Source organism: Hylobates moloch, unplaced genomic scaffold (genome assembly GCF_009828535.3).
Source record: "Hylobates moloch isolate HMO894 unplaced genomic scaffold, HMol_V3 SCAFFOLD_14, whole genome shotgun sequence".
Lineage (NCBI taxonomy): Eukaryota > Metazoa > Chordata > Mammalia > Primates > Hylobatidae > Hylobates > Hylobates moloch.
Genome location: NW_026652289.1, coordinates 89676990 through 89695822, shown reverse-complemented (window position 1 = coordinate 89695822; position 18833 = coordinate 89676990). Strand labels below are relative to the sequence as shown.

Below are 18833 nucleotides of genomic sequence, written 5' to 3'. Positions count from 1 at the left end.
TTTTTTTGTTTGTTTGTTTTTTGAGACGGAGTCTCGCTCTTTCGCCCAGGCTGGAGTGCAGTGGCGCGATCTCGGCTCACTGCAAGCTCTGCCTCCTGGGTTCGCACCATTCTCCTGCCTCAGCCTCCTGAGTAGCTGGGACTACAGGCGCCCGCCACCGCACCCGGCTAATTTTTTGTATTTTTAATAGAGACAGGGTTTCACCGTGTTAGCCAGGATGGTCTCAATCTCCTGACCTCGTGATCCACCCGCCTTGGCCTCCCAAAGAGCTGGGATTACAGGCGTGAGCCACCATGCCCAGCCGACCAGATAAGGTTTTAAGCAGAAGAGTAACAAGATGGGATTTACCTTTTTGAAAGATTACTTTGCTGTTATGTGAAGAATGGATCGGGAGTTCGAGACCAGCCTGACCAATATGGCGAAACCCCGTCTCTACTAAAAATACAAAATTAGCCAGGCACGATGGCACATGCCTGTAATCCCAGCTACTCAGGAGGCCGAGGCAAGAGAATCACTTGAACCCAGGAGGCGGAGGTTGTGGTGAGCCGAGATCGCGCCGTTGCACTCCAGCCTGGGCAACGAGCAAAACTCCATCTCAAAAAAAAAAAAAAAAAAGAATGGATTGGAGGGTATGTTCTTGGAAGCAAAAATATGAGTCTGTGGTTAGAAGAGAGGTCAAAGGAGAGAGAGATACGTATATAATGCCGTAGGAATAGGTAAAATTACCTAGAGATCCCAAGTCTGTAGGATCTCCAACTTTAGAAATCAGGCAGAGGGGAAAAGCTCTTCCAAATTTTTTTTTTTTTAAAGAGTATTTCAAAGTGGAAATAAATAGGTTGAAACTGTTGAGAGGTCTAATTAGATGAGAACTAAAACATCCTTTGGATTTGGCAGCAGAGTTACAACTGCATTTTTATTGAAAATGAAAATGCTTAATTGAGAGTGAATATAAACATCTAGGTAAAGATGGCAAATTGAACTCATGCATCTAATTTTGCTTGTTCCTGATGCCTCTCTTATACAATAAACGGATTTTTTTTAATGGAGTCTCACTCTGTCACCCAGGCTGGAGTGCACAATCTCAGCTCACAGCAGCCTCTACCTCCCAGATTCAAGTGATTCTCCTGCCTTAGACTCCCAAGTAGCTGGGACTACAGGTGCACACCATCATGCCCAGCTAATTTTTAGTATTTTTAATAGAGATGGGGTTTCAACATGTTGGCCAGGCTGGTCTTGAACTCCTGACCTCAAGTGATCTGCCCACCTTGGCCTCCCAAAGTGCAAGGATTACAGGCGTGAGCCACCATACCTGGCCTCTTATACAATAAAGAGATTTTTTTTAAAAAAGATATAAATTCACACATATGAGGAAAACTGGAGAGGAAAAGATAGCAACAAAAATTTTGGAAACTGGAAAGGAAACAGATAAAGAAGTAACTGACTTAGTAGACCCAAGAAAACAAACACCTAAGCCAGCAGTGGGGAAGGCTGAGAACCATCACAGTTTATACTACAGCAGTGATTCTGAAGCTTTATTGTGCATCAGAATCATATAGAGAACTTGTTAAAACACAAGATCCCAGGGAATGCTAACACTGCTGATCCAGGGACCATATTTTAGAACTACTGCACTAGAAAATCCTAAGTAGGGTCCAGATTGGTTGTATCAGGTACCTCTGGAAGTGTGGGTGAAGAAGGCGGCTAAAATAAGGAAAGCTAGTTAAACCTATTTAAAAGCCAGTCAGATATAATAGTAAAATTATATAATTAGTATACTCAGAGATAAAAAGAAGATCACGTATCCATGAAGCAAGAACAGACTACTTTAAAATAGAAATTCAGGGTGGGCACAGTAGCTCATGCCTGTAGTCCTAGCACTTTGGGAGGCTGAGGCAGGAGGAGCACTTCAGCTCAGAAGTTCAAGACCAGCCTGGGCAACGTGGCAAGACCCCATCTCTACAAAAAAAAGAAAGAAAAATAGTAGGGCATGGTGGTGCCTACCTGTGGTCCCAGCTACTTAGGAGGCTAAGGTGGGAGGATCACTTGAGGCCAAGACGTTGAGGCTGCAGTGAGCCAAGTGTTTGTGCGATTGCTCTCCAGCCTAGGTGACAGAGTGAGACCCTGTCTCAAAAAAAAAAAAAAAAAATTCAGGGTAACGAAAAGAGCTTCTGCACAATAAAAACACAGTTGAAATTTCTTTTATTTATTATTTATTTATTTATTTATTTTTGAGATGGAGTCTCGCACTGTTGCCCAGGCTGGAGTGCAGCGGCGCCATCTTGGCTCACTGCAAGCTCCACCTCCCGGGTTCATGCCATTTTCCTGCCTCAGCCTCCCAAATAGCTGGGACTACAGGCACCCACCACCACGCCTGCTATTTTTTTGTATTTTTAGTAGAGACGGGCTTTCACCGTGTTAACCAGGATGGTCTCCATCTCCTGACCTCGTGATCCGCCCGCCTCAGCCTCCCAAAGTGCTGAGATTACAGGCGTGAGCCACCACGCCTGGCTGAAATTTCTTTTAAACTCCGTAGAAAAGTTAGAAGATAAATTAAGGGCTGGGTGCAGTGGCTCATGCCTGAAATCACAGCACTTTGGGAGGCTGAGGTGGGAAGATCACATGAGCCCAGGAATTCAAGATCAGCCTGGGCAGTATAGTGAGACCTCATCTTTACTAAAAATTGAAGAAAAAAAAAAAAAAAGCCAAGCATGTTGTCATGCTCCTGTAGTTCCAGCAACTTAGGAGGCTAAGGCAGGAGGATTGCCTGAGTCCAAGAATTCAAGACCAGCCTGGGCAACATAGAGACACCTTGTCTCTAATAAAAATTGAGAAAAAAAATTAGCAAGGTGTGGTGGCACCTGCCTGTAGTGCCAGCTACAAAGGAGGCTGAGGTGGAAGGATTGCTTAAGCCCAGGAGGTCCAGGCCACAGTGAGCCACGATTGTGCCACTGCACTGCAGCCTGGACAACAGAGCAAGACCCTATCTCAAAAAAAGAAGATGAATTAAGGTACTCTCTCACAGAATTGAGCAAAAAGATGTATAATTGGAGAGAAAGGGCAAAAACAATTTAGAGGCCAGGCGTGGTGGCTCATGCCTGTAATCCTAGCACTTTGGGATGCCAAGGCGGGCAGATCACCTGAGGTTAGGGGTTCGAGACCAGCCTGGCCAACATGATGAAACACCACCTCTACTAAAAATACAAAAATTAGCCGGGCGTGGTGGCACATGCCTGCAATCCCAGCTACTCGGGAGGGTGAGGCAGGAGAATTGCTTGAACCCAGAAGGCGGAGGTTGCAGTGAGCTGAGATCGCACCACTGTACTCCAACCTGGGTGACAGAGTGAGACTCTGTCTCAAAAAAAAAAAAAAAAAAATTAGAATATCAATCTAAACTCCAAGTAACAGGAAGGAGTTTGAGAAAGAAAGCAAAGGCTACGAAATCATCAACACTATAGTTTATGGTTTAGGAAGTTTTCCCATAGCTGGAGGATACACATTTCTATAATTTTTTTTTTTTTTTGAGACAGAGTTTCACTCTTGTTGCCCAGGCTAGAGTATAATGGTGCAATCTCAGCTCACCACAACCTCCACCTGCCCGTAACCTCCGCCTTCTAGGTTCAAGTAATTCTCCTGCCTCAGCCCCCGAGTAGCTGGGATTACAGGCATGTGCCACCATGCCCAACTAATTTTGTATTTTTAGTAGAGACAGGGTTTTTCCATATTGGTCAGGCTGGTCTCGAACTCCCGACCTCAGGTGATCTGCCCGCCTCAGCCTCCCAAAATGCTGGGATTACAGGTGTGAGCCACTGCGCCTGGCCACACATTTCTAGATTGAAAGAGCAAATTGGGGGAAAAGAGATCCATTCCAGGGTAGACATTGTGAAATTTTTTTTTTTTTTTTTTTTTTTGAGGCGGAGTCTCGCTCTGTCGCCCAGGCTGGAGTGCAGTGGCGCAATCTTGGCTCACTGCAAGCTCCGCCTCCCGGGTTCACGCCATTCTCCTGCCTCAGCCTCTCCGAGTAGCTGGGACTACAGGCGCCCGCCACCACGCCCGGCTAATTTTTTTGTATTTTTAGTAGAGACGGGGTTTCACCGTGGTCTCGATCTCCTGACCTCGTGATCCACCTGCCTCGGCCTCCCAAAGTGCTGGGATTACAAGCGTGAGCCACCGCGCCCGGCCGACATTGTGAAATTTTTGAACACAGAGAACACATCATTACCTACCTCAGGAAGCTGCAGTGTTAGTTGCCTCTGATTTTTGACAAGCAGGGGAAGATGGGGGCTGTTCATACAGGGCAAGCTTCAAGTGTCCAGTCAAATAAAAACATCCTTGCACGTCCTTTAGGGAACTACCAGGCAGGTCAAATAATGACAGTTCTCTGGGTATGGGGCATTGAAGGAGCTCCAAACTCATTTTGTATCCTCCAGTGGCTGCCAACCTGAGGTTTTCACTGTGATTGTGGCCTGTTGGTTTTCAAGGCTACCATACAGCTGGAGGACAACAAATGGGTACAGCGCAAATTAAAACACCACGAAGATAACTGTTCTTGCTGAGATGCAGCTATTTTTCTTGAATAAGTGCTATGTGTATAAGCTTTTGGCTAATTTTCTTTTTTTTTTTTTTTTTTTTTTTTTGAGATGGAGTCTTGCTCTGTGCCCCAGGCTGGAGTGCAGTGGCGCGATCTCGGCTCACTGCAAGCTCCGCCTCCCGGGTTCACGCCATTCTCCTGCCTCAGCCTCCCGAGTAGCTGGGACTACAGGCGCCCGCCAACACACCCGGCTAATTTTTTGTATTTTTAGTAGAGACGGGGTTTCACCGTGTTAGCCAGGATGGTCTCGATCTCCTGACCTCGTGATCCGCCCGCCTCGGCCTCCCAAAGTGCTGGGATTACAGGCTTGAGCCACCGCGCCCGGCTTACTTTTGGCTAATTTTCGAAGTTCTGAAAAAGCTGATTTTGACTATTTTTGTCCATGTTTTCATTCTTTTTGTGAAGATGATTTTCAGAGGTCCTTTTTTTTTTTGGCTGATGTCACCAACATGTAGCTTTTTAAGTTTAGATTAATTAAAAGTAAATAATGAAGCCGAGGCAACATAGCAAGACCTCATCTCCTGAAAAAAAAAGATAAAAAAGATTAGCTGAGCATGGTGGTACATGCCTGTAGTCCCAGCTACTCAGGAGGCTGAGATGGGAGGATTACATGAACACAGGAGGTTGAGGCTACAGGGAGTTATGATCACATCACTGCATTCCTGCCTGGGTGGCAAAGTGAGACCCTGACTCTTTAAAAAAAAAAAAAAAAAAAGTTTAATTAATTAAATTCCTTAGTTTCACTAACCATTTTTCTTTTTCTTTCTTATTTATTTTTTGGTAGAGATGGGGTTTCACCATGTTGCCCAGGCTGGTCTCGAACTCCTGAGCTCAGGTGATCTGCCTGCCTCAGCCTCCCAAAGTGTTGGGATTACAGGCGTGAGCCACTGCACCTGGCCCCATTTTTCTTTTTTTTTTTTTAGTCAATGTCTCACTCTTGTCACCCAAGTTGGAGTGAACTGGTGCCATTATAGCTTACTGCAGCCTCAGACTCCTGGGCTCAAGCAGTCCTCCCACCTCGGCCTCCCAAACAGCTGGGATTACAGGCATAAGCCACTGTGCCCCAACCTTACTAGCCATTTTTCAAATGCTGAAAAGCCACATGTGACTAGTGACTGCACCATTGGACAGCTCAGATACAGAACATTTCTATCATCTCGAAGTTCTGTTGGACAGAGTTGCTTTAAGGAATTATCCTCATTATAAAATGATGAGTATGCTAAAGCTCAAAAAAATTAACTCATTCAGGCTTTCTGAGATTCCAAAACTTCATGTTGTTTAACACCAACCTTCTCTCGGTGCTTTCCAGCTTTTTCATGCCGGGGAATACATAAAAATGCTATTTGTATAGAGCACTCTTGGGTAAATGGATGTGACTAAAATATCATCAGCCCCTAGTCTCCTGCTGCTCTTGTCTCTACGCACCCAGCTCAGGAATGAGGAGGATCAACAGCTCGGCACACTTACCTGATCATGCAGTTCTGCTGTACATTAATTATAACAGTGATTCTCAAAGTGTGGTTCCAAGACTTGAAGCATCAGCGTTACCTGGGAGCATGTTAGCAATATACATTCTCAGGTCCCATTCCCATCCCCACCCAGACCTACCGAATCAGAAATTCTGGGAGTAGGCCGGGCGCCGTGGCTCACGCCTGTAATCCCAGCACTTTGGGAGGCCGAGGCGGGTGGATCATGAGGTCAGGAGATCAAGACCATCCTGGCTAACACGGTGAAACCCCGTCTCTACTAAAAATACAAAAAATTAGCTGGGCACGGTGGCGGGCACTTGTAATCCCAGCTACTCGGGAGGCTGAGGCAGGAGAATGGCGTGAACCCGGGAGGCGGAGCTTGCAGTGAGCCGAGATCGCGCCACTGCACTCCAGCCTGGGAGACAGAGCAAAACTCCGTCTCAAAAAAAAAAAAAAAAAAAGAAATTCTGGGAGTAGAGTTAAGCAGTTTGTAGTTTAACAAGCCCTTCAGGTGATTCTGATACACATAACAGCTTATTCAATGAATAATGCTAGGAAAATTGGTTGTCCATTATGGGACAATACAGACACACAGTGAAATAATGTATAATATATATATATTAAATGCCTGGAAAATCGATAACAAAAATTGTATCCTAAATACTACCTTTTGTACCCCTCTTCAGAGATATTGCTAAGTGAATCAGTTAATTTTTACATATTTTATATCGAACTAATGTACATTTTGTAGGTTTCCTCAGTTTAATTTTATGTTCCAACGCCCCTCAACAAGTGAACATCCTTATTCAGCTTTGTTGTAATATTTAGATATGGTTATTAATTCACTAATAGTAGAATTAGTAAGTTGAGCAAAACTTCAGTACCAAGACACAAAATCTCTCTTTATATATTTGCCTTGTGGTTCTTAACTTTCTAAAGGTCATTGACTCCTTGCAGCATGTGTTACTAGAAATGGATATTCTGGCTGGACACATTGGCTCACGCTTGTAATCCCAACACTTGGGAGGCCGAGGTGAGCAGATCACTTGAGGCCAGGAGTTTGAGACCAGCCTGGCCAACATGGTGAAACCCTGTCTCTACTAAAAATACAAAAATTAGCCGGGCCTGGTGGCACATGCCTGTAGTCCCAGCTACTCGGGAGGCTGAGGCAGAAGAATCACTTGAACCCAGAAGGCAGAGGTTGCAGTGAGCCGAGATTGCACCACTGCACTCCAGCCTGGGCAACAGAGTGAGACTCTATCTCAAAAAAAAAAAAAAAAACAAAGAAAAAGAAAAAAAGAAATGGATATTCTCACTTGAAAAATGAACCTATATCTAATATTTTGAATAAAATTTCAGAATACTTTGATTTAATTGTAATGGGGTAAAGATTTAGTTAGAAGTTCATGTTTTGTAGGATATTGCGTATTTCTAGTTTGATTGCTTGCTTTTTTAAAAAATTAACTTGTTCCTTTTTTCCTCCTACTTGTAACTCTAAGGCGGATACATTGCAAATAGCCTAGCAATCATGACAGATGCACTTCATATGTTAACTGACCTAAGCGCCATCATACTCACCCTGCTTGCTTTGTGGCTATCATCAAAATCACCAACCAAAAGATTCACCTTTGGATTTCATCGCTTAGGTAGGTAGTTGGCATTTCTTTTGCTTTATAATATTTTATAGTAAAACCACAATGAACTATAACCCTGATTAACTGAACTTGTTCCAGTGATATCTTGTTTGAACAAAGCAAATGAAAATAGATAAACAAAATTTATTCAAAAACATCTTTTCCAGGGTACATTCAGCCTAGTCAGCTAAACAGTTTACACATATAAAATTATATGATAATCATTAATCTTCAAACATTGCTTCCTATGTCCTGAAGATATCATCAGAAAAAAGTTTATTTTCAGTTTATTGAACAAAGCAAAACCACATGGGTTTAACCCATTAATGAGCATTAGCTTCTCTCTTTTACTTCAGGTATTTCAGCCAAAGCTACCATAGCTTAGATTTTAAGCAGAGCTATCACATGTATAATGTATACTGTGTGGCTGAACTTAACTGCAGCCATTGTATCAACATAATTCTGCAAATGCACACATATTTTTATTTGCCTGTTTTGAACAAATTTTAGTGTTTAATTATAAAGAGTTAAAATTATACATTGCTATCTACACAGCTTTGCTTCTTACTGTATTACTGTTTTTAAATTTTTTGCTTATTTTGAAAATATGTATAAAATAATTACCTGAACTATTATATGAAGTAACATTTACCCAGATGTCAGACTCAAAAGTAGAACCCAAAAGTTGACATTTATGTAGCTTCAGCAAAACTTGCCTCAAAGAACTAGAGTTAACATCTGATAATTTCATTTTGTAGGAACACTGATGCTCCTGGCTAATATATCAATCAATTCCTCATCATCTTTTTTATTTTTTAGCCTAAAAAAACTTAGACTGTAGATTTTTTGTTTGTTTCTTTACCTATATTTTCTTTGTGTTTGTTTTTTGTTTTTGCTTTTAAGACAGAGTCTTGCTCTGTTGCCCAAACTGGAGTGCAGTAAACTTTTTGTTTCTTTACATATATTTTCTTTGAATTTGTTTTTCGTTTTTGCTTTTAAGACAGAGTCTTACTCTGTTGCCCAGGCTGGAGTGCAGTGGTGTGATCTTCTTGCGCTGTTGCCCAGGCTGGAGTGCAGTAGTGTGATCTCAGCTCACTACAACCTCCACCTTCCAGGCTCAAGTGATCCTTCCACCTCAGCCTCCCGAGTAGCTGGGACTATAGGCGTGCACTAGCATGCTCAGCTAATTTTTGTGTTTTTTGTAGAGACAGGGTCTACATACAAGGGGGTCATCCCTTGCCCAGGCTGATGTCAAACTCCTGTGCTCAAGCCATCCTCCTACGTTGGCCTCCCAAAGTGCTGGGATTACAGGTGTGAGCTACCATGACCGGCCCACAGCATCTAGGACCTCTTACTTAGTGACTGGGTCTTCTGGTGCAAAACTTGACACTGTACCTAAATGGTGATATTCCAAGTAGCTATCCAGGTCATCAGGTTGGAAAATTATCTAGCATCCCCACCCCTCCATACTCTCAGCTACTGTACAAAAGAGCTAAAGCCCCAAGTGAAGTTTTTCTTTTGTTAAGCTACTGCATAATGCATGTGAATGTGTTCCTGGCCAGGCACGGTGGCTCACGTCTGTAATCCCAACACTTTGGGAGGCCGAGGTGGGCAGATCACCTGAGATCAGGAGTTCAAGACCAGCCTGGCCAACATGGTGAAACCCCATATCTAATAAAAATACAAAAATTAGCTGGGCATGGTGGTGCACACCTGTATTTTTTTTTTTTTTTTGAGACGGAGTCTTGCTGTGTCACCCAGGCTGGAGTGCAGTGGCGCGATCTCGGCTCACTGCAAGCTCCGCCTCCCGGGTTCAGGCCATTCTCCTGCCTCAGCCTCCCGAGGAGCTGGGACTACAGGCGCCCGCCAACACGCCCGGCTAATTTTTTGTATTTTTAGTAGAGACAGGGTTTCACTGTGTTAGCCAGGATGGTCTCGATCTCCTGACCTCGTGATCCGCCCGCCTCGGCCTCCCAAAGTGCTGGGATTGCAGGCTTGAGCCACCGCGCCCGGCCAGTGGTGCACACCTGTAATCCCAGCTACTCAGGAAGCTGAGGCAGAAGAACTGCTTGAAGCCAGGAGGCGGAGGTTGCAGGAGCCTAGATCATGCCGCTGCACTCCATTCTGGGCAGCAGAGTAAGACTCTGTCTCTGTCTCAAAAAAAAAAAAAAAAGAATGTGTTCCTAAAAGAAACTCCACTGCTTCTCAACATATTATATAGTCATTTGTTTACTGGTTGCCTTGGGATTTTTAAACAGCTTCAAAATTATTTTTAAACATTAATTTTTTTGTGATTTAAACACCTGCAGTTAAGATCTAAGATATAAACATATCATCATGGAATGGGAATTTTTTAACACTGCTTGAGAGAGTACATTTATATAGTCCTGTGGTTCTTAAACTCTTTTAGGTTATAAACCCCTTGGAATTCTGATGAAAGCAGTGAAACACTCCCTCAGAAACATGCAATAACAGAACACAGAAGATGCTGCATATATAAGTTAAGAACCCATAATAATCAAAATTCTATTAAATATTAAAGAAGTACTTAGTGTTTGTTCTACATAGGCACTTTGCTTCTTCATAAATAAATACTATGTAAAAATAAGAGACAATAGAACTGACTGGTCCTATTGTGTCTCTGGAATTTTCTATAGAAAGTCAAATCTTTCCCTTTCCTTAAAACTACTAAGTTCCAAGAAGGTAGACCAGACAGCACCATTTGATTCCTGTCTCTCTGAGAGTCCATTAAAATAAAAACATAGAGGTACCAAAACACCAAAGAGAATTACATGATTGGGTTACCAGTAAACACATTTCCAGAAATTTTTGGAAGTTGTAAAGTAGATATGAGTGGGTTAAAGGAGAAAACAAGCCAAGAAGCAAAGTGTAGAACATATCTGAACTAGGAACTGGACCAGCCCAACAGATCTTAAGGCTTAGGGACAGAGATGAGCAGAAATGAGAATTGGGGCTGAAAAGAGGGAAGATTAATTGAATCAGTGGGAAGCCGTTCCCAGTGGTCACTATGCCCCTACTTCCCTTCTTACTCCTACCTCTACTCAGGCAGCCTACACTTGCCCCCAAGTAAAACACCAGATAGTTCTTCTAGAAAGAAACTGAACAAAATGTTTGGGGAAAACTAAGAATTAGTGTGGAAGTTGATGCTCCAAAATAAGTCTTACTTTTACCAGAATTCAGAGTTCTGCCACCTCATATCCTGATTCTCCACGTACTCACCCTAAAGGAATACAGTTGTCCTCTGCCCTGCCCTACACCCCATATTAATAACCATTTTAGGCTGGGCATGGTGGCTTATGCCTGCAATCCCAGCATTGTGGGAGGCTGAGGCAGAAGGATCCCTTGAGCCCAGAAGTTCGAGACCAGCCTGGGCAACATAGGAAGACCCTGTCTCTACCAAAAAATATTATTTCAATTCATTTCTGGCTTATCCTTCCAGCATTTCCTTTTTACAAAGGATAGTTTCCCTATCCTTCTGCCCTAAGTATGAATAGACAACCAAGAATCTTCCAGCATGTTGGAAAAACCAGCAGCATGAATTAAAGTTACCAAAACTAAACTAACAGAAAAATTAACCCTAAAGGAAAGAGAGGTAACTTAAAGAACCAGGAGAAGCTGGGCCTGGTGGCTCATGCCTATAATCTTATCACTTTGGGAGGCCAAGGTGGGCGGATCACATGAAGCCAGGAGTTTGAGACCAGCCTAGTCAACATGGTGAAACCGTGTTTCTACTAAAAATACAAAACCTAGCTGGGCATGGTGGTGCCCACCTGTAATACCAGCTGCATGGGAGGCTGAGACATGAGAATCACTTGAACCTGGGAGGTAGAGGTTGCAGTGAGCCAAGATCAAGCCACTGCACTCCAGCCTGGGCAACAGAGTGAGACAATGTCTCAAAAAAAAAAAAAAAAAGGAAACGAAAAAGGAAAGAAGAGAACCAGGAGAAAAGTTGTTAAATTATGTTATTAATATGCTCAGAATAATAAAACAGTAAAATGTTTTGGAAAAATAAATACAAGAAATAGCTCTTTGAAATTAAAATTATTCCTGAAATTTATTATTTATTTATTTATTTTGAGATGGAGTCTCACTGTGTCACCCAGGCTGGAGTGCAATGGCGCGGTCTCAGCTCACTGCAACCTCCACTTTCCGGGTTCAAGCGATTCTCCTGCCTCAGCCTCCAGAGTAGCTGGGATTACAGGGGCCCGCCACCATGCCTGGCTAATTTTTGTATTTTTAGTAGAGACGGGATTTCACCATGTTGGCCAGGGTGGTCTGGATCTCCTGTCCTCGTGATCCACCTGCCTCGGCCTCCCAAAGTGCTGGGATTATAGGCATGAGCCACCGCCCCCAGCCAAGCCTTACTATTAAGAACCTCAGAAAAACAGAACTTAAGAAATAAAAAGAAGTAACCACTTAATGCATATGGTATTTCTTTTTGAGGTGTTGAACATGTTCTGGAATTAGTAGTGATGATGGCTGCACAACCTTGTACATGTACTGAAAACCACTGAATTGTACACTTTAAAATGGTGAATTTTGTTACATGAATTTTATGTCAATTTTTAAAAGTCATCTAACAAAATGAAAGGGAGGGAATTGTTAAAGATACAGATACATGGGTATTTCCAGAGCTAAGAAGGTACTCAGGCTTCACACTGAAACTTTTGGGATCTTCTTTTTTTTTTTGTTTTGTATTCCGAAATATTATGAGGGGATATCTAGATATAGACCTTATTTCACTTATTCTGCTCTATGAAGTAATGGTGGAGATTTGGAAGAAAAAACTTAGTTTGCTTGAGGAAGATTCAAAGATACATAGAATTTGATTAATAAAGCTGTAAACCAAAGCAGTTGATGTCCCTGAGTTCCACAGTACCATTGCTTCAGAGTAATCTCTTGAAGTTCTATGGGGAGAGATATATTTACATTTGGACACACTTAAGTAGGGTAGCTCTTGTGATCTCTGATTCCAGACTTGGAGATTCAAGTCCTGAAAACTTCACAGAGGGAATCCCCATAAGAAGCTTGGTTTGTGCCGGGCGCGGTGGCTCAAGCCTGTAATCCCAGCACTTTGGGAGGCTGAGGCGGGCGGATCACGAGGTCAGGAGATCGAGACCATCCTGGCTAACACGGTGAAACCCCGTCTCTACTAAAAACACAAAAAATTAGCCGGGCGTGTTGGCGGGCGCCTGTATTCCCAGCTACTCGGGAGGCTGAGGCAGGAGAATGGCGTGAACCCAGGAGGTGGAGGTTGCGGTGAGCCGAGATCGCGCCACTGCACTCCAGCCTGGGGGACAGAGAAAGACTCCGTCTCAAAAAAAAAAAAAAAAAAAAAAAAAAAAAAAAGCTTGGTTTGTTACCATTGTTGTTGAATTTTGTTTTGTTTTGATGACATGGGGGGGGTGGGACAGGGATGGGTTTTTTCCTCTTTTGATTTATTTTGTAAATATGCAAAACATGTTGCAAAAGTCAAATTTTATTTTATTAATTTATTTATTTGAGAGTGGGTCTCACTCTGTTGCCCAGGCTGGAGTGCAGTGGCGTGATCTCAGCCCCCTGCAGCCTTGACCTCCTAGGCTCAAGCAATCCTCCCATCTCACCCTCTCGAGTAGCTGGGACTGGGACCACAGGCATGCACCACCATGCCTGGCTAACTTTCGTATTTTTTGCAGAGATGAGGTTTTGTTTCCCAGGCTGGTCACAAACTCCCCAGCCTGTTTCCCAGGCTGGTTTTGAACTCCTGGGCTCAAGTGATCCACCCGCCTCGGCCTGCCAAAGTGCTGGGATTACAGGGATAAGCCATCATGCCTGGCCAAAAATTACTTTTTAAAAGAAAACACAGAGAAGTCTTGCTTTCATTCCCCTCCACTCCATCTCCCCACACCATTCCATAAGAGTAGACCCTTTTAATTGGTTTCTAGCCTATCCTTCCAGCACTTCCTTTTGAAAACATAAGCAAATACATATATATGTTCATATCCTGCTTCTCACCACCCTTTTTTATGCAATAGGCAGTATACTGTGTACTCAACTCTAGACCTGGAGGCAGTGATTCTATATAGAGTTCCACCTCCAGGAGATCACTTTATAACAGTACATAGAAGCTTCTGGTTTGAAAATGTCAGAGCTTAAAGGAGGAGAACAACCACTTAACTATTCAGATAGAAGTAATATTCCCTTGCTCCTTTTGAATAAAAATTGAACACAGGATATTGTCTTGGGATTCTGCATGAGGAAGCAGAAAATTAGATTTCCTGGAAATTTCTTCCACACTGAAGAATGAAATTTTACAGGCCGGGCGCGGTGGCTCACGCCTGTAATCCCAGCACTTTGGGAGGCCGAGGCGGGCGGATCACGAGGTCAGGAGATCGAGACCATCCTGGCTAACACGGTGAAACCCCGTCTCTGCTAAAAATACAAAAAATTAGCCGGGCGAGGTGGCGGGCGCTTGTAATCCCAGCTATGCGGGAGGCTGAGGCAGGAGAATGGCATGAACCCCAGGGGGCGGAGCCTGCAGTGAGCCAAGATGGTGCCACTGCACTCCAGCCTGGGCGACAGTGAGACCCCGTCTCAAAAAAAAAAAAAAAAAAATAGAATGAAATTTTACACTCTATCTGACAATAGTAAATATCAAACCATAGCTTAGCTGTAATTGCCATTTTAGTTGTTATATGGATGTGTTTTCTGCTTTAAAAGATCACATTCTCTATAGGCTTTAGATTGGTTTATGTTTATTTATGGACTATTGATTGTAGACTTTTTTCTTTTTTTTTTTTTTAAATTTTTGAGATGGAGTTTTGCTCCTGTTGCCCAGGCTGGAGTGCAATGGCATGATCTGGGCTTATTGCAACCTTCACCTCCCGGATTCAAGGGATTCTCCTGCCTCAGCTTCCCAAGTAGCTGGGATCACAGGCGTGCGCCACCATGCCCAGCTGATTTTTGTATTTTTAGTAGAGATGGGGTTTCACCATGTTGGCCAGGCTAGTCTCGAACTCCTACCTCATGTGCTCTGCCTGCCGCAGCCTCCCAAAGTGCTGGGGTTACAGGCGTGAGCCACTATACCCGGCCGATTGTAGACTTTTGATTGGTATTTACAAGGACCCATGAGAGGCAACAAAGAGAAGTCATCGAGAGAACAGACTCTGAGACCAATAGTTTGGCTCAAGCTCTGGCTCCCTAACTTCCTACCAGTTTGACCTTGGGCAAGTTACCTAACATCTTTGTGCCTCCATTTTCTATTTGTAAAAGGAAGCTAATAGTAGTGCCTACTTTATAATAGAGTTATTACAAATATTAAATGAGTTAATATTTGTAAAATAATTAGAAAAATGCCTGGCACTTCAAAAGCAGCCTTCATTTATTCTTTGGAAATAATTTTAAATGAATTCAAGGTTTATATGTAGCTTTTAGGCATATATACATAAATGTCACTGTAAACTGTAGAATATCCGATCTTTAAAATTTTTTGGTTAAATTTTATCATAATATGGTAACAAATCACATTTATTGCTTTTAGGTGTTAGCGATAAAACAGAGTTTGTCGGTTTTAGTCTCTTATGTAACGGAACAGAAATAACGATGAGCCCAGTGGGAGAAAGCAGGAGGAGTTCTTGTCTGTCTCTACTTTTACTTTTTGTTTCTTTTAAGTTACTAAATATTTTTGACACTGATTTTTGCTTATGAATGGTTTTGAAGTACAGTGAAAATGGGATCTCACCCAAGTGAGAATAGTTTTGCTAAAAAGGTAGAAATAAAATAAATTGAAGGAGCAATTCTACTTGATGGTAAAACAGTGATGTTGTTATATGCTATTCACATTTTAGTTTTCTCCTCTTCCCATTAATTCTTTCTGTACAGTTTAAACTGAATCTGGAATTTTCTTACAGAGAATTAGCTTTACATGATCAAGTACTGTCTATTTAGTTACTCTGGAGGTTATTACTTCCCCTCTCAGCTCCTCCAAATGGTCTAGAGTGAAGAAGGAATCATTTTTGTTTCTTCTGTAACCCAAAGATTAGCTATTTTTTCTTATTTTTAAATTTTTATTTATTTATTTTAATTTAATTTTTTTTTTTTTTTTGGAGACTGAGTTCTGCTCTTATTGCCCAGGCTGGAGTGCAATGGCACGATCTCAGCTCACCACACCCTCCGCCTCCTGGGTTCAAGCGATTCTCCTGCCTGAGCCTCCCAAGTAGCTGGGATTACAGGCATGCACCACCACGCCCGGCTAATTTTGTCTTTTTTAGTAGCGATGGGATTTCTCCATGTTGGTCGGGCTGGTCTCGAACTCCCGACCTCAGGTCATCTGCCTACCTCGGCCTCCCACCTCCCAAAGTGTTGAGATTACAGGCACGAGCCACCATGCACAGCCTGTTTGTTTTTTTTTTTGTTTTGAGTTCATGATTTTTTTTTTTTTTTTTTTTTTGCAATGGAGTCTCCCTCTGTCACCCAGGCTGGAGTGCAGTGGCTCGATCTTGGTTCACTGCAACCTGTGCCTCCCAGATTGAAGCGATTCTCCTGCCTCAGCCTCTGGAGTAGCTGGGACTACAGGCGCCCACCACCACGCCTAGCTAATTTTTGTATTTTAGTAGAGACGGGGTTTCACCATATTGGCCATGCTGGTCTCGAACTCCTGACCTGGTGATCCGCCCGCCTCAGCCTCCCAAAGTGCTAGGATTATAGGTGTGAGCCACTATGCCCGGTGAGTCCATGACCTTCTAAAAGGATTAGCTTTTATTGAATAAAGTATTAAATGAGGAAATGAAAATTAATTTCAGGTCTTCTTTTGTCCTGTTGATCTAGGGTAAATAGTTTTACTGTGCCTTTGCTTCTCCTTCTGTAATAGAGTTTTTAATATTTACTTATAATATTGTGGTTAATGTCAAATTACAGCTGATACATGTATCTAATTTGGATTATCTAGTAGTATTCAATAAAAGTATATTACACATGTGAAGGTGTATAGAAACTGATAGTAGACAAACAGGCAGATGTATTTCTGAAATTCGTGTGTAAATTATCTTTAGATGAATGGAGTCTTTTTTTTTTTTGAGACAGGGTCTTTTTCTGTTTTCCAGGCTGGAATACAATGACACCATCATAGCTCACTGCACCCTTGAACTCCTGAGCTCTAGAAATCTAACCCTCGCAGCCTCCAGAGTAGCTAGGACTGCATGCACATACCACCATACCCAGCTAATTTTTTAATTTTTTGTACAGACATGGTCTTGCTTTGTTGCCCAGGCTGGTCCTGAACTCCTAGCTTCAAGCTATCCTTCCACCTCAGTCTCCCAAAGTGCTGGGATTACAACCATAAGCCAACGCACCAGGCCTGATGAATGGAACCTTTTAAAGTCACTAATAGTCCAGGCACTGTGGCTCATACCTCTAATCTCAGCACTTTGGGAGGTCAAGACAGGAGGATCACTTGAGCCCAGGAGTTGGAGACCAGCCTGGGCAACTTAGGGAGACCCCGTCTCTATAAAAAGAAAAATTAGCAGGTGTGGTGGCACATGCCTGTGGTCCCAGCTACTTGGGAGGCTAAGATAGGAAGATTGCTTGGGTCCAGGAGGTTGAGGCTGCAGTGAGCCATGTTTGGGCCACTGCACTCTAGCCTGGGTGATGGAGCAAGACCCTGTCTCAAAAAAATAAAAAAATATAGGCTGGGCGCGGTGGCTCATGCCTATAATCCCAGCGCTTTGGGAGGCCAAGGCGAGCGGATCATCTGAGGTTGGAGTTCAAGACCAGCCTGACCAACATGGAGAAACCCCGTCTCAACTAAAAATACATGTGGCACATACTTGTAATCCCAGCTACTCAGGAGGCTGAGGCAGGAGAATCGCTTGAACCTGGCAGGTGGAGGTTGCAGTGAGCTGAGATCGTGCCATTGCACTCCAGCCTGGGCAACAAGAGCAAGACTCCGTCTCAAAAAAAAAAAAAAAAAAGTAAAAAGTCACTAATATATAATATGTAATGAACAATTGCTTTTACAATGAAATCATCTGTGTTTGATTTATTTATGAGTTTGGATTTTTTTAAAAAAAGGATTTGTGTCTGTGAATGATAGATATTAGTAGTATCATCTTCTAAGTTTATTTCATGTTCTCATAATAATTTATATGTGGTTAGCAGCATTTATCACATCTTTTATAGCTATTTTTATGAAACTCTGTCTCCTAGATGATGAGTTAAATAGGGACAGGAACAGGTAATATTAAACTCTCTGTGTCTGGCACTAATTTTTGGATAGGCATGGTGGCTCACTCCTATAATCACAGCATTTTGGGAGGCCATAGTAGGAAGTTTGCTTGAGCCCTTGAGTTTGAGACCAGCCTGGTCAACAAAGCGAGACCCCTATCTTTACAAAAACTTTTTAAAAAATTAGCCAGCCGTGGTGGCACGCACCTATAGTCTCAGCTACTCAGGAGGCTGAGGCAGGAGGATCACTTGAGCCCAGGAGGTCAGGGCTGCAGTGAGCTATGTGCGCGCCACTGCCCTCCAGCTTAGGGGACAGAGCAAGACTCTGTCTAAAACAAGACAAAAACATAAATTTGCATATTCAGGCTGGATAAATAAGGGCATGAAAGCTGTGGAACAGACAATTTAGAACAATGCATAATCCTTAAATCATTTGTTTTGGGAGTAAATGAAACCAGTTGCCAAACTCGGAGTAGTGGTGTTTTTGTAATTTGGGACTAAATATTTGGAACTTGAAAACATTTTTCCATAATTCTCTTTTTTTTTTTTTGAGACGGAGTTTCTCTGTGTCGCCCAAGCTGGAGTGCAGTGGCATGATCTTGGCTCACTGCAAGCTCGGCCTCCCAGGTTCACACCATTCTCCTGCCTCAGCCTCCTGAGTAGCTGGGACTAGAGGCGCCTGCCACCACCCCCAGCTAATTTTTTTGTATTTTTAGTAGAGACGGGGTTTCACCATGTTAGCCAGGATGGTCTCGATCTCCTGACCCCGTGATCCGCCCGCCTTGGCCTCCCAAAGTGCTTGGGATTACAGGCGTGAGCCACCACACCTGGCCACATTTTTCTATACTTCTAAAACTGTGGTCATGTTCACAGAATAGACTATAAAAATACTCACACCTGTAATCCCAGCACTTTGGGAGG

General features: G+C 43.0%; 1 protein-coding gene across 5 annotated transcripts in view; it reads left to right on the top strand.

Moving 5' to 3' along the window:
• The window catches only part of SLC30A4 (solute carrier family 30 member 4), a 53144-nt gene that overhangs the window by 12161 nt on the left and 22150 nt on the right, over window positions 1-18833 (top strand). For 3 of the 5 annotated variants that reach the window (XM_058427712.1, XM_032175287.2, XM_058427714.1), the window contains exon 3: window positions 7557-7703. In XM_058427712.1, the coding sequence (XP_058283695.1) occupies window positions 7557-7703 (147 nt within the window). Of the gene's footprint in view, window positions 1-7556; window positions 7704-10101; window positions 10200-16792; window positions 17713-18833 lie in introns of those variants that run through there. The other 2 variants (XM_032175288.2, XM_058427715.1) reach the window with 2 other exon arrangements.